Here is a 14,352-nt window from a genome sequence, read left to right as displayed (position 1 = left end):
GTGTTTATAGTGTGGCCCTAGCTAGTCCTACAGTAAGGTGTTTATAGTGTGGCCCTAGCTAGTCCTATAGTAAGGTGTTTATAGTGTGGCCCTAGCTAGTCCTACAGTAAGGTGTTTATAGTGTGGCCCTAGCTAGTCCTACAGTAAGGTGTTTATAGTGTGGCCCTAGCTAGTCCTACAGTAAGGTGTGTATAGGGTGGCCCTAGCTAGTCCTACAGTAAGGTGTTTATAGTGTGGCCCTAGCTAGTCCTACAGTAAGGTGTTTATAGTGTGGCCCTAGCTAGTCCTACAGTAAGGTGTTTACAGTGTGGCCCTAGCTAGTCCTACAGTAAGGTGTTTATAGGGTGGCCCTAGCTAGTCCTACAGTAAGGTGTGTATAGGGTGGCCCTAGCTAGTCCTACAGTAAGGTGTTTATAGTGTGGCCTAGCTAGTCCTACAGTAAGGTGTTTATAGTGTGGCCCTAGCTAGTCCTACAGTAAGGTGTTTACAGTGTGGCCCTAGCTAGTCCTACAGTAAGGTGTTTATAGGGTGGCCCTAGCTAGTCCTACAGTAAGGTGTTTATAGTGTGGCCCTAGCTAGTCCTATAGTAAGGTGTTTATAGTGTGGCCCTAGCTAGTCCTACAGTAAGGTGTTTATAGTGTGGCCCTAGCTAGTCCTACAGTAAGGTGTTTATAGGGTGGCCCTAGCTAGTCCTACAGTAAGGTGGTTATAGTGTGGCCCTAGCTAGTCCTACAGTAAGGTGGTTATAGTGTGGCCCTAGCTAGTCCTACAGTAAGGTGTTTATAGTGTGGCCCTAGCTAGTCCTACAGTAAGGTGTTTATAGTGTGGCCCTAGCTAGTACTACAGTAAGGTGTTTATAGTGTGGCCCTAGCTAGTATTACAGTATGGTGTTTATAGTGTGGCCCTAGCTAGTCTTACAGTAAGGTGTTTATAGTGTGGCCCTAGCTAGTCCTACAGTAAGGTGTTTATAGTGTGGCCCTAGCTAGTACTACAGTAAGGTGTTTATAGTGTGGCCCTAGCTAGTCCTACAGTAAGGTGTTTATAGTGTGGCCCTAGCTAGTCCTACAGTAAGGTGTTTATAGTGTGGCCCTAGCTAGTCCTACAGTAAGGTGTTTATAGTGTGGCCCTAGCTAGTCCTACAGTAAGGTGTTTATAGGGTGGCCCTAGCTAGTCCTACAGTAAGGTGTTTATAGTGTGGCCCTAGCTAGTACTACAGTAAGGTGTTTATAGTGTGGCCCTAGCTAGTCCTACAGTAAGGTGTTTATAGTGTGGCCCTAGCTAGTCCTACAGTAAGGTGTTTATAGTGTAGTCCTAGCTAGTCCTACAGTAAGGTGTTTATAGTGTGGCCCTAGCTAGTACTACAGTAAGGTGTTTATAGGGTGGCCCTAGCTAGTCCTACAGTAAGGTGTTTATAGTGTGGCCCTAGCTAGTCCTACCGTAAGGTGTTTATAGTGTGGCCCTAGCTAGTCCTACAGTAAGGTGGTTATAGTGTGGCCCTAGCTAGTCCTACAGTAAGGTGTTTATAGTGTGGCCCTAGCTAGTCCTACAGTAAGGTGTTTATAGTGTGGCCCTAGCTAGTATTACAGTATGGTGTTTATAGTGTGGCCCTAGCTAGTCTTACAGTAAGGTGTTTATAGTGTGGCCCTAGCTAGTCCTACAGTAAGGTGTTTATAGGGTGGCCCTAGCTAGTACTACAGTAAGGTGTTTATAGTGTGGCCCTAGCTAGTCCTACAGTAAGGTGTTTATAGTGTGGCCCTAGCTAGTCCTACAGTAAGGTGTTTATAGGGTGGCCCTAGCTAGTCCTACAGTAAGGTGGTTATAGTGTGGCCCTAGCTAGTCCTACAGTAAGGTGGTTATAGTGTGGCCCTAGCTAGTCCTACAGTAAGGTGTTTATAGTGTGGCCCTAGCTAGTCCTACAGTAAGGTGTTTATAGTGTGGCCCTAGCTAGTACTACAGTAAGGTGTTTATAGTGTGGCCCTAGCTAGTATTACAGTATGGTGTTTATAGTGTGGCCCTAGCTAGTCTTACAGTAAGGTGTTTATAGTGTGGCCCTAGCTAGTCCTACAGTAAGGTGTTTATAGGGTGGCCCTAGCTAGTACTACAGTAAGGTGTTTATAGTGTGGCCCTAGCTAGTCCTACAGTAAGGTGTTTATAGTGTGGCCCTAGCTAGTCCTACAGTAAGGTGTTTATAGTGTGGCCCTAGCTAGTCCTACAGTAAGGTGTTTATAGTGTGGCCCTAGCTAGTCCTACAGTAAGGTGTTTATAGGGTGGCCCTAGCTAGTCCTACAGTAAGGTGTTTATAGTGTGGCCCTAGCTAGTACTACAGTAAGGTGTTTATAGTGTGGCCCTAGCTAGTCCTACAGTAAGGTGTTTATAGTGTGGCCCTAGCTAGTCCTACAGTAAGGTGTTTATAGTGTAGTCCTAGCTAGTCCTACAGTAAGGTGTTTATAGTGTGGCCCTAGCTAGTACTACAGTAAGGTGTTTATAGGGTGGCCCTAGCTAGTCCTACAGTAAGGTGTTTATAGTGTGGCCCTAGCTAGTCCTACAGTAAGGTGTTTATAGTGTGGCCCTAGCTAGTCCTACAGTAAGGTGGTTATAGTGTGGCCCTAGCTAGTCCTACAGTAAGGTGTTTATAGTGTGGCCCTAGCTAGTCCTACAGTAAGGTGTTTATAGTGTGGCCCTAGCTAGTCCTACAGTAAGGTGTTTATAGTGTGGCCCTAGCTAGTCCTACAGTAAGGTGTTTATAGTGTGGCCCTAGCTAGTACTTCAGTAAGGTGTTTATAGTGTGGCCCTAGCTAGTATTACAGTATGGTGTTTATAGTGTGGCCCTAGCTAGTCTTACAGTAAGGTGTTTATAGTGTGGCCCTAGCTAGTCCTACAGTAAGGTGTTTATAGGGTGGCCCTAGCTAGTCCTACAGTAAGGTGTTTATAGTGTGGCCCTAGCTAGTACTACAGTAAGGTGTTTATAGTGTGGCCCTAGCTAGTCCTACAGTAAGGTGTTTATAGTGTGGCCCTAGCTAGTCCTACAGTAAGGTGTTTATAGTGTGGCCCTAGCTAGTCCTACAGTAAGGTGTTTATAGTGTGGCCCTAGCTAGTATTACAGTATGGTGTTTATAGTGTGGCCCTAGCTAGTCTTACAGTAAGGTGTTTATAGTGTGGCCCTAGCTAGTCCTACAGTAAGGTGTTTATAGGGTGGCCCTAGCTAGTACTACAGTAAGGTGTTTATAGTGTGGCCCTAGCTAGTCCTACAGTAAGGTGTTTATAGTGTGGCCCTAGCTAGTCCTACAGTAAGGTGTTTATAGTGTGGCCCTAGCTAGTCCTACAGTAACGTGTTTATAGTGTGGCCCTAGCTAGTCCTACAGTAAGGTGTTTATAGGGTGGCCCTAGCTAGTCCTACAGTAAGGTGTTTATAGTGTGGCCCTAGCTAGTACTACAGTAAGGTGTTTATAGTGTGGCCCTAGCTAGTCCTACAGTAAGGTGTTTATAGTGTGGCCCTAGCTAGTCCTATAGTAAGGTGTTTATAGTGTGGCCCTAGCTAGTCCTACAGTAAGGTGTTTATAGTGTGGCCCTAGCTAGTCCTACAGTAAGGTGTTTATAGTGTGGCCCTAGCTAGTCCTACAGTAAGGTGTGTATAGGGTGGCCCTAGCTAGTCCTACAGTAAGGTGTTTATAGTGTGGCCCTAGCTAGTCCTACAGTAAGGTGTTTATAGTGTGGCCCTAGCTAGTCCTACAGTAAGGTGTTTACAGTGTGGCCCTAGCTAGTCCTACAGTAAGGTGTTTATAGGGTGGCCCTAGCTAGTCCTACAGTAAGGTGTGTATAGGGTGGCCCTAGCTAGTCCTACAGTAAGGTGTTTATAGTGTGGCCTAGCTAGTCCTACAGTAAGGTGTTTATAGTGTGGCCCTAGCTAGTCCTACAGTAAGGTGTTTACAGTGTGGCCCTAGCTAGTCCTACAGTAAGGTGTTTATAGGGTGGCCCTAGCTAGTCCTACAGTAAGGTGTTTATAGTGTGGCCCTAGCTAGTCCTATAGTAAGGTGTTTATAGTGTGGCCCTAGCTAGTCCTACAGTAAGGTGTTTATAGTGTGGCCCTAGCTAGTCCTACAGTAAGGTGTTTATAGGGTGGCCCTAGCTAGTCCTACAGTAAGGTGGTTATAGTGTGGCCCTAGCTAGTCCTACAGTAAGGTGGTTATAGTGTGGCCCTAGCTAGTCCTACAGTAAGGTGTTTATAGTGTGGCCCTAGCTAGTCCTACAGTAAGGTGTTTATAGTGTGGCCCTAGCTAGTACTACAGTAAGGTGTTTATAGTGTGGCCCTAGCTAGTATTACAGTATGGTGTTTATAGTGTGGCCCTAGCTAGTCTTACAGTAAGGTGTTTATAGTGTGGCCCTAGCTAGTCCTACAGTAAGGTGTTTATAGTGTGGCCCTAGCTAGTACTACAGTAAGGTGTTTATAGTGTGGCCCTAGCTAGTCCTACAGTAAGGTGTTTATAGTGTGGCCCTAGCTAGTCCTACAGTAAGGTGTTTATAGTGTGGCCCTAGCTAGTCCTACAGTAAGGTGTTTATAGTGTGGCCCTAGCTAGTCCTACAGTAAGGTGTTTATAGGGTGGCCCTAGCTAGTCCTACAGTAAGGTGTTTATAGTGTGGCCCTAGCTAGTACTACAGTAAGGTGTTTATAGTGTGGCCCTAGCTAGTCCTACAGTAAGGTGTTTATAGTGTGGCCCTAGCTAGTCCTACAGTAAGGTGTTTATAGTGTAGTCCTAGCTAGTCCTACAGTAAGGTGTTTATAGTGTGGCCCTAGCTAGTACTACAGTAAGGTGTTTATAGGGTGGCCCTAGCTAGTCCTACAGTAAGGTGTTTATAGTGTGGCCCTAGCTAGTCCTACCGTAAGGTGTTTATAGTGTGGCCCTAGCTAGTCCTACAGTAAGGTGGTTATAGTGTGGCCCTAGCTAGTCCTACAGTAAGGTGTTTATAGTGTGGCCCTAGCTAGTCCTACAGTAAGGTGTTTATAGTGTGGCCCTAGCTAGTCCTACAGTAAGGTGTTTACGGTGTTTCAGAAAGTGAATGTGTAGATTTTATGCAGACTGACCCCACTCCTATATGACAACAAGCATCACAAACGTTTACATGTAAATTCACATTAAGTTCTCATTAAATGTCTCTAGAAAATGCTGATTATTATTATTTATTTTTTATTTCACCTTTATTTAACCAGGTAGGCAAGTTGAGAACAAGTTCTCATTTACAATTGCGACCTGGCCAGTTCTTCAAGCAAGGTCACAGTAGAGGAACCAGGGGATACCACTCACACAGAACCCAGCCAGGGTGAATCTGCATTTCTGTAAACAAACTAAGCTTGATAGACCCCATTAATAACTTGACTTATTACAGTATGAATGGGATGATAATGAATTAACTTCAAGGGTAAACTCATACAGTTCTGCCCTATGACAATAGAGTCTGTCTGAGGATTAGAACCACAGGACATTCTCATTACAGGCCCAATGCATCAAACAGTAAGAACAGATCTGGGACCAGGATAGGCCGAATATGAACAGAACATTAATTACAATTCATCATCTCACAGTAACAACAGTATACCAACAGGACAAATAGGGCAAACACGAAACATAGCCTTGGGGTGTGTGTATTCACTAGGAACCAAACCAACCATGAAACATAGCCCTGGGGTGTATTCACTAGGAACCAAACCAACCATGAAACATAGCCCTGGGGTGTGTGTATTCACTAGGAACCAAACCATCATGAAACATAGCCCTGGGGTGTGTGTATTCACTAGGAACCAAACCAACCATGAAACATAGCCCTGGTGTATATTCACTAGGAACCAAACCAACCATGAAACATAGCCCTGGGGTGTATTCACAAGGAACCAAACCAACCATGAAACATAGCCCTGGGGTGTGTGTATTCACTAGGAACCAAACCAACCATGAAACATAGCCCTGGGGTGTGTGTATTCACTAGGAACCAAACCAACCTTGAAACATAGTGCTGGGGTGTGTGTATTCACTAGGAACCAAACCAACCCCGAAACATAGCCCTGGGGTGTATTCACTAGGAACCAAACCAACCAAACGGAAGCCAACAGAAGACTAGACAACAGAACGAAACAGGGAGGGCCCTACCTCAAATCAAATCAAAATCAAATCAAATGTATTTATATAGCCCTTCTCACATCAGCTGATATCTCAAAGTGCTGTACAGAAACCCAGCCTAAAACCCCAAACAGCAAGCAATGCAGGTGTAGAAGCACGGTGGCTAGGAAAAACTCCCTAGCAAGGCCAGAACCTAGGAAGAACCTAAATCGGTCCAATAGAAACTCTTGTTTCCGTTGCAAAACGTTTTGCAACTGTGTGCTACAGTGTTGGTCTGAATGAATAGGCTGCACCCCAGGTTCCAGATGTGTTTGTACTGTCTTGTGACAATGACCATACACTGGGAGTTGGTTAGACAGCACAAATAGATATTCCACCAGACCAACCTCTCACAGTGACATCACTCTCACACAACAAATAGAATCAATATAGCTTGGTTCCCAGATCTGACAATACACACAGGACAAATAGAATCAACATAGCCTGGTTCCAGGTCTGACAATACTCACAGGACAAATAGAATCAATATAGCCTGGTTTCAGATCTGACAATGAGCATAGGAGTTGGTTAGACAGCACAAACCTAGATCTACTACATGGCTAGGACAAATTATAGTGCATCATCTCCCAGTAACACCAACAGTAACCAACAAGACAAGTAGCCCACAGTAAAACAATGTAACCAAAAGGACAAGTTGTCCACAGTAACAATGGTTTAACCAACAGGACAAGTAGCCCACAGTAAAAATAGTTTGACCAACAGGACAAGTAGCCCACAGTAAAACAATGTAACCAACAGGACAAGTAGCCCACAGTAAAAATAGTTTGACCAACAGGACAAGTAGTCCACAGTAAAACAATGTAACCAACAGGACAAGTAGCCCACAGTAAAAATAGTTTGACCAACAGGACAAGTAGTCCACAGTAAAACAATGTAACCAACAGGTCAAGTAGCCCACAGTAAAAATAGTTTGACCAACAGGTCAAGTAGCCCACAGTAAAACAATGTAACCCACAGGACAAGTAGTCCACAGTAAAACAATGTAACCAACAGGTCAAGTAGTCCACAGTAAAACAATGTAACCAACAGGTCAAGTAGCCCACAGTAAAACAATGTGACATAACCAGAATGTATTGATTCTTCTGAGGCGGTGTTGGGTGCATGAGGTCATGAGTCAGTCAGTTATCTATGCAGACTAAAGAAACACACACACACCAAGTCAGTCAGGATCTGTGTTGTCTCCAGTCAGAACACACTACCTGAGCGTGCATGACAGTATCCAATCAGAACAGACTATCTGAGTATACATGACAGCATCCAACCAGAACAGAATGAGTATACATGACAGTGTCACGCCCTGACCTTAGAGATACTTTTTTTATTTCTCTATTTGGTTGGGTCGGGGTGTGATTTGGGTGGGCATTCTAGTTTTTCTATTTCTTCATTGGCCGGGTATGGTGCCCAATCAGAGGCAGCTGTCTATCGTTGTCTCTGATTGGGGATCATACTTAGGCAGCCCTTTTTCCCACCTTAGTTTGTGGGATCTTGTTTTTTTGCGTAGTTGCTGTTCAGCCCTGCAGAACTTTACGTTCGGTTTTGTATTTTGTTGGGGGGGGGGGGGTTTCTGTGTCATTTAACAAAAGGAAAATGTACCACGATGCACCTTGGTCTAATCCATCTTTAAACGAACGTAACAGACAGCATATAGCCTGTGTATAACAGTCTATATACAGGCTTTATGCTATCTCCATCTCCTCAAATATATACATATTGATGAAAAACTTAAAACAACATTTCCAAGACAAGAACACCGCAATGAAATGTCTGGAAGCTGTCAGACATGTTTCACTGATGTTTCACCAGCGACTCCTGTGGCGGGCCGGGCGCAGTGCGCGCTAACCAAGGTTGCCAGGTGCACGGTGTTTTCATCCGACACATTGGTGCGGCTGGCTTCCGGGTTGGATGCGCGCTGTGTTAAGAAGCAGTGCAGCTTGGTTGGGTTGTGTATTGGAGGACGCATGACTTTCGACCTTCGTCTCTCCCGAGCCCGTACGGGAGTTGTAGCGATGAGACAAGATAGTAGCCACTAACAATTGGATACCACGAAATTGGGGAGACAAAAGGGGTAAAATTCAACAACAAAAAACACAAAAAAAAAAAGATACACAACCAACTATCTGCCAACTAAGAAACACAACAAAAGAGCACAACTATAAGACAAGACAGAGAGGCTTTTCACTCTTACCTGAGTAACCAAGTCATCACAACTGCTATCTCACAACACACAAGGGCAAGCAGGCAGCACAGCACGGAAGCATTGGGTTTCTGCTTGCTGTATGTGGATTGGACTTCTACAGGGCCGATTATCGTTATCATGACTCTGGGTATCATGCACCAACGGTACATTATCAGCCAGACAGGCAGCACATGGCAGCAATTACATACCACACCTTAAAAAACATTGCCTCACATTAAAGAACATTGCCTCACATTAAAGAACATTGCCTCACATTAAAGAACAATGACTCCCTCACATTACAGAACAATGACTCCCTCACATTACAGAACAATGACTCCCTCACATTAAAGAACAATGACTCCCTCACATTAAAGAACAATGACTCCCTCACATTAAAGAACAATGACTCCCTCACATTAAAGAACAATGACTCCCTCACATTAAAGAGCAATGACTCCCTCACATTAAAGAACAATGACTCCCTCACATTAAAGAACAATGACTCCCTCACATTAAAGAACAATGACTCCCTCACATTAAAGAGCAATGACTCCCTCACATTAAAGAGCATTGCCTCACATTAAATAACAATGACTCCCTCACATTAAAGAACATTGACTCCCTCACATTAAAGAGCAATGACTCCCTCACATTAAAGAGCAATGACTCCCTCACATTAAAGAGCATTGCCTCACATTAAATAACAATGACTCCCTCACATTAAAGAACATTGACTCCCTCACATTAAAGAGCAATGACTCCCTCACATTAAAGAGCAATGACTCCCTCACATTAAAGAACATTGCCTCACATTAAATAACAATGACTCCCTCACATTAAAGAACAATGACTCCCACACATTAAAGAACAATGACTCCCACACATTACAGAACAATGACTCCCTCACATTAAAGAACAATGACTCCCACACATTAAAGAACAATGACTCCCACACATTAAAGAGCAATGACTCCCACACATTAAAGAACAATGACTCCCTCACATTAAATAACACTGATCCCTCACATTAAAGAACATTGACTCCCTCACATTAAATAACACTGATCCCTCACATTAAAGAACAATGACTCCCTCACATTAAAGAACAATGACTCCCACACATTACAGAACAATGACTCCCACACATTAAAGAACAATGACTCCCTCACATTAAAGAACAATGACTCCCTCACATTAAAGAACAATGACTCCCACACATTACAGAACAATGACTCCCTCACATTAAATAACACTGATCCCTCACATTAAAGAACAATGACTCCCTCACATTAAAGAGCAATGACTCCCACACATTAAAGAGCAATGACTCCCACACATTAAAGAGCAATGACTCCCTCACATTAAAGAACAATGACTCCCACACATTAAAGAACAATGACTCCCACACATTAAAGAACAATGACTCCCTCACATTAAAGAACAATGACTCCCTCACATTAAAGAACAATGACTCCCTCACATTAAAGAACAATGACTCCCACACATTACAGAACAATGACTCCCTCACATTAAATAACACTGATCCCTCACATTAAAGAACAATGACTCCCTCACATTAAAGAGCAATGACTCCCACACATTAAAGAGCAATGACTCCCACACATTAAAGAGCAATGACTCCCTCACATTAAAGAACAATGACTCCCACACATTAAAGAACAATGACTCCCACACATTAAAGAACAATGACTCCCTCACATTAAAGAACAATGACTCCCACACATTAAAGAACAATGACTCCCTCACATTAAAGAACAATGACTCCCACACATTAAAGAACAATGACTCCCACACATTAAAGAACAATGACTCCCACACATTAAAGAACAATGACTCCCACACATTAAAGAACAATGACTCCCACACATTACAGAACAATGACTCCCTCACATTAAAGAACAATGACTCCCTCACATTAAAGAACAATGACTCCCTCACATTAAAGAACAATGACTCCCTCACATTAAAGAACAATGACTCCCTCACATTAAAGAACAATGACTCCCTCACATTAAAGAACAATGACTGCCACACGTTTTTGAGCCAAGGCCAACCTTTCATATGTTCCCTATTTTCCTGTGACCCTCCAGTCGAGGTCCACAAAACAGTACGTCTGACCTCTACACAGTCCAGTCCTATGCTGTGACCTGGTAGGAACGGGCTGTGTGTGTCCCGACCGCGGGCCCAGACCCACTGATTGAGAACCGCCGGTTTAGAGTTACCATGCATCGTCACCTTGGTAACAGCAGTGTGGAAGGTTTTATAAAGCAGTCAAGACAAACATCGACTCGACACACACACACAGACACACACACACACACACACACACAGACAGACAGACAGACAGACACACAGACACACACACACAGACAGACAGACAGACAGACAGACACACACACACACACGCACACACACACAGACAGACACACACACACACACACACACACACAGACACACACAGAGACACGCACACACACACAGACACACACACACGCACACACACACACACTCCTATCATGCACCTGTCTTTCCCTGGGGCGGCAGGGTAGCCTAGTGGTTAGAGCGTTGGACTAGTAACCGGAAGGTTGCAAGGCACAAATCTGTCGTTCTGCCCCTGAACAGGCAGTTAACCCCCTAGGCCGTCATTGAAAACAAGAATTTGTTTTTAACTGACTTGCCTGGTTAAATAAAGGAAACATTTAAAAAAATACACACCTGAACGTTCTCAGTCAGTCTAACTGTGTCACTTCCTCCCTACCTACCTGTTATATCCTGCTACAACACAACACCTACCTGGTTCTGTTCTGACAGGTCCTGGTCATTACAACATAACACCTACCTGGTTCTGTTCTGACAGGTACCGGTCATTACAACATAACACCTACCTTCTACTGTTCTGACAGGTACTGGTCATTACAACATAACACCTACCTGGTTCTGTTCTGACAGGTACTGGTCATTACAACATAACACCTACCTGGTTTTGTTCTGACAGGTACTGGTCATTACAACATAACACCTACCTGGTTCTGTTCTGACAGGTACTGGTCATTACAACATAACACCTACCTTCTACTGTTCTGACAGGTACTGGTCATTACAACACAACACCTACCTGGTTCTGTTCTGACAGGTACTGGTCATTACAACATAACACCTACCTTCTACTGTTCTGACAGGTACTGGTCATTACAACATAACACCTACCTGGTTCTGTTCTGACAGGTACTGGTCATTACAACATAACACCTACCTTCTACTGTTCTGACAGGTACTGGTCATTACAACATAACACCTACCTGGTTCTGTTCTGACAGGTACTGGTCATTACAACATAACACCTACCTTCTACTGTTCTGACAGGTACTGGTCATCCTCACGGGGAACATTCTCAGGTCAAGTTCCCGGGTATGTGGATTAAACTCTTTCACTCCGGTCATGTACATTATAAAGTAATCCCAGAGTTCAGGTAAGGTGACGGAGGACATGGCTGATGGAGTACGAGTGGTGCTGTGGCCGCACAGGGAGGGAGTGAGTGAACGCTCCTGAGGGAGGGTGTGTTTGTGTGTGTGAGAGGGAGGGAGGGATTGAAAGAGAGAAATAGCGAAACAGAGTTAGAGAGAGGGAGGGAGGGAGGGAGAGAACAGTCAACAAAGAGAGATTGAGAGGCAGACATATAGACAGACAGAGAGAGAGAGAGAGAGAGACAGATAGAACAGACAGAGTCATTCAGGGGACAGCAGCGTGTGTGTGTGTGTGTGTGTGTGTGTGTGTGTGTGTGTGTGTGTGTGTGTGTGTGTGTGTGTGTGTGTGTGTGTGTGTGTTACGCTGCTATAGTACCTCCCACGGCTGGTCCTGTGCTTATTAAGTGGTCCTTGCTTACCCTGTCCTACTGTCAACCCTGTCCTACTGTCAACCCTGTCCTACTGTCAACCCTGTCCTGTCCTGTCAGCTCCTAAATTTAGCTGCAAGTCACCAGGCAGAGAGAGTGACTCCTCCCCTGGCAGGGCAGGCAACACACCGCACCCTGCTCTCTACCTCTACACCCCCCCCCCTCTCTCTCTACAACTCTTCCATTATCTCCCATTCCCTATCTCTCTTTCTACTCTACCTCTATTTCTCTCTCTCCATCCCTCTCTCTCACCATCTCTCCAAACACACACGGTGCACAAACACATCCACGCGCCATCACGTCCGCCTCGAGGTTACTAACTGTACATTGGAAAGGCTGCTCTAAAGATCACATGTTGCACAAATACAAAAACATGTAATCTAGTTGATCTGGAGTCACAGTATAGGCTACATTGCCAAGACACGTATGTATACCAAGAGAAAGCCTTACCCGCGCTGCGCCATGGAGATGCGTGATGGGTAGCAGTGGTTCACACAGCAGTGCCAGAGACACGTTATATAACTATCTATTGTAGCCTGAATATGGGTCGGATTTGTTCAGCAATAGTGTGACTCTCATCCCAATGGTTAGTATCCTCATGGGCTTCCGTTGATAAATCTGGATATAGGAGATTAGGTTTACTGAGTCCTCGAAAATTAAATAGGAAATAAATAGAAGCGGCATTCATAATAAACAATTAAACTCTATATTAAGCAAACTGTAACAACTTTGTATAATGTATATCTTTCATGTGTAGCACTTGATGTCTGCACCGTTATAAATCAGTGCCGGACATACAAACCCGCTGACGCACGCAACTCTCCAAATGTCTGTGGCTCAAAACAAGAGTGGGGAGCACACTGAGCAACAACACCTCCCGTGAAAACATTGAAACTGGTTTAATAATCCCATAGCAGTTTCTCAAAGTATCAACACATGCGTGATATCGGTCACAGAATAGTCCCATTCCAAATCAGCCAGAGAACAAGGCTAGAGCCAGACCATGCCCAAAGCGCATGATGACATAGCAAAAGTAAGGAGCCTAGTAGGTGACAGACAAGTTTATGTTTTTGAACTTCTTCACAAAGTGACACATGATGAACACAAACTCTGCGGTCATCTCTCTCCAGTCCTCTCTTACCAATAGATAAGCGAGAGTCCATCAAAACGCTCAAACTCTCGTCCTCGTCCTCCTTTCGGCATAACAACAGTAGACTAGTAGCCTAAGTGTCAGACAAGCTAATGTTTTTAACTTCATCAACCATAGTAGCCATATATAGGGCGCGGCGTCCAATAGAGCTACCTCAACCCAAACGTGACACATGATGGTGTCACAACACAAACTCTGGAGTTGTCATCTCTCTCTCGAGTTCTCCCTTACCAGTAAATTAGCGAGAGTCCATCAAAACGCTCGAGTTCTCGTCCTCCTCCTTTCGAAAAGGGCATAGCATCCAAATATTTAGCTCCCGTGACTGCTGGCTCAGTTGTTTTTTTCCCCACCACAACAACGATCCCCGGGCCCCGCGGGATAACTTTAACGCTTCACTCCGTCCATCAGTTGACGCGTCGACGTGCTGCGCTGTTCCTTCGCTGAGTGTGGAGATGTGTCAGCGCTGATTCATTCCGCATCAAATCAATGATAACGAGATTGCTGCCTGGCTGCAACAGTAGCTAGCTGAGGGCGGGAAACTCAGCTCAACTAGCGCATTTTCTAATCTGGGGGACACGTGGAGGTTTTATGTTGAGCGAACCCTTCTGTTCAACCATATCAGGATATTTTCCTCGGCCCCGCACACAATCGTTATTACTTTTATTGTTCTCTTTCTTATAATAACTGCCGCGTCTGTTCCTTCTCATGGGAGAGCGTGTTTTCAGTCTCATACAACAGATGCTAGTGGACGGACAGAGAGAGAGAGAAAGAGAGAGAGAAAGAGAGAGAGAGAGAGAGAGAAAGAGAGAGAGAGAGAAAGAGAGCGAGCGAGAGAAAGAGAGAGAGACAGAGAGAGAGAGACACAGCGAGAGAGAGAAAGAGAGACAGAGACAGAGAGAGAGAGACACAGCGAGAGAGAGAAAGAGAGACAGAGACAGAG

General features: G+C 44.6%; 1 protein-coding gene across 5 annotated transcripts in view; it reads right to left on the bottom strand.

Annotated features, from left to right (window-relative positions):
- The window catches only part of LOC110487124 (syntaxin-binding protein 4), a 138,480-nt gene extending 124,435 nt beyond the window's left edge, over positions 1-14,045 (bottom strand). For 2 of the 5 annotated variants that reach the window (XM_036939457.1, XM_036939461.1), the window contains exon 1: positions 11,716-11,891. In XM_036939457.1, the coding sequence (XP_036795352.1) occupies positions 11,716-11,858 (143 nt within the window). In that variant the 5' untranslated portion in view covers positions 11,859-11,891. Of the gene's footprint in view, positions 1-11,715; positions 11,895-13,643 lie in introns of those variants that run through there. The other 3 variants (XM_036939460.1, XM_036939458.1, XM_036939459.1) reach the window with 3 other exon arrangements.
- Between the last annotated feature and the right edge of the window lie 307 nt (positions 14,046-14,352).

This window comes from Oncorhynchus mykiss, chromosome 12 (genome assembly GCF_013265735.2).
Source record: "Oncorhynchus mykiss isolate Arlee chromosome 12, USDA_OmykA_1.1, whole genome shotgun sequence".
Classification (NCBI taxonomy): Eukaryota; Metazoa; Chordata; class Actinopteri; order Salmoniformes; family Salmonidae; genus Oncorhynchus; species Oncorhynchus mykiss.
This window is presented reverse-complemented; position numbering and strand designations above follow the sequence as displayed.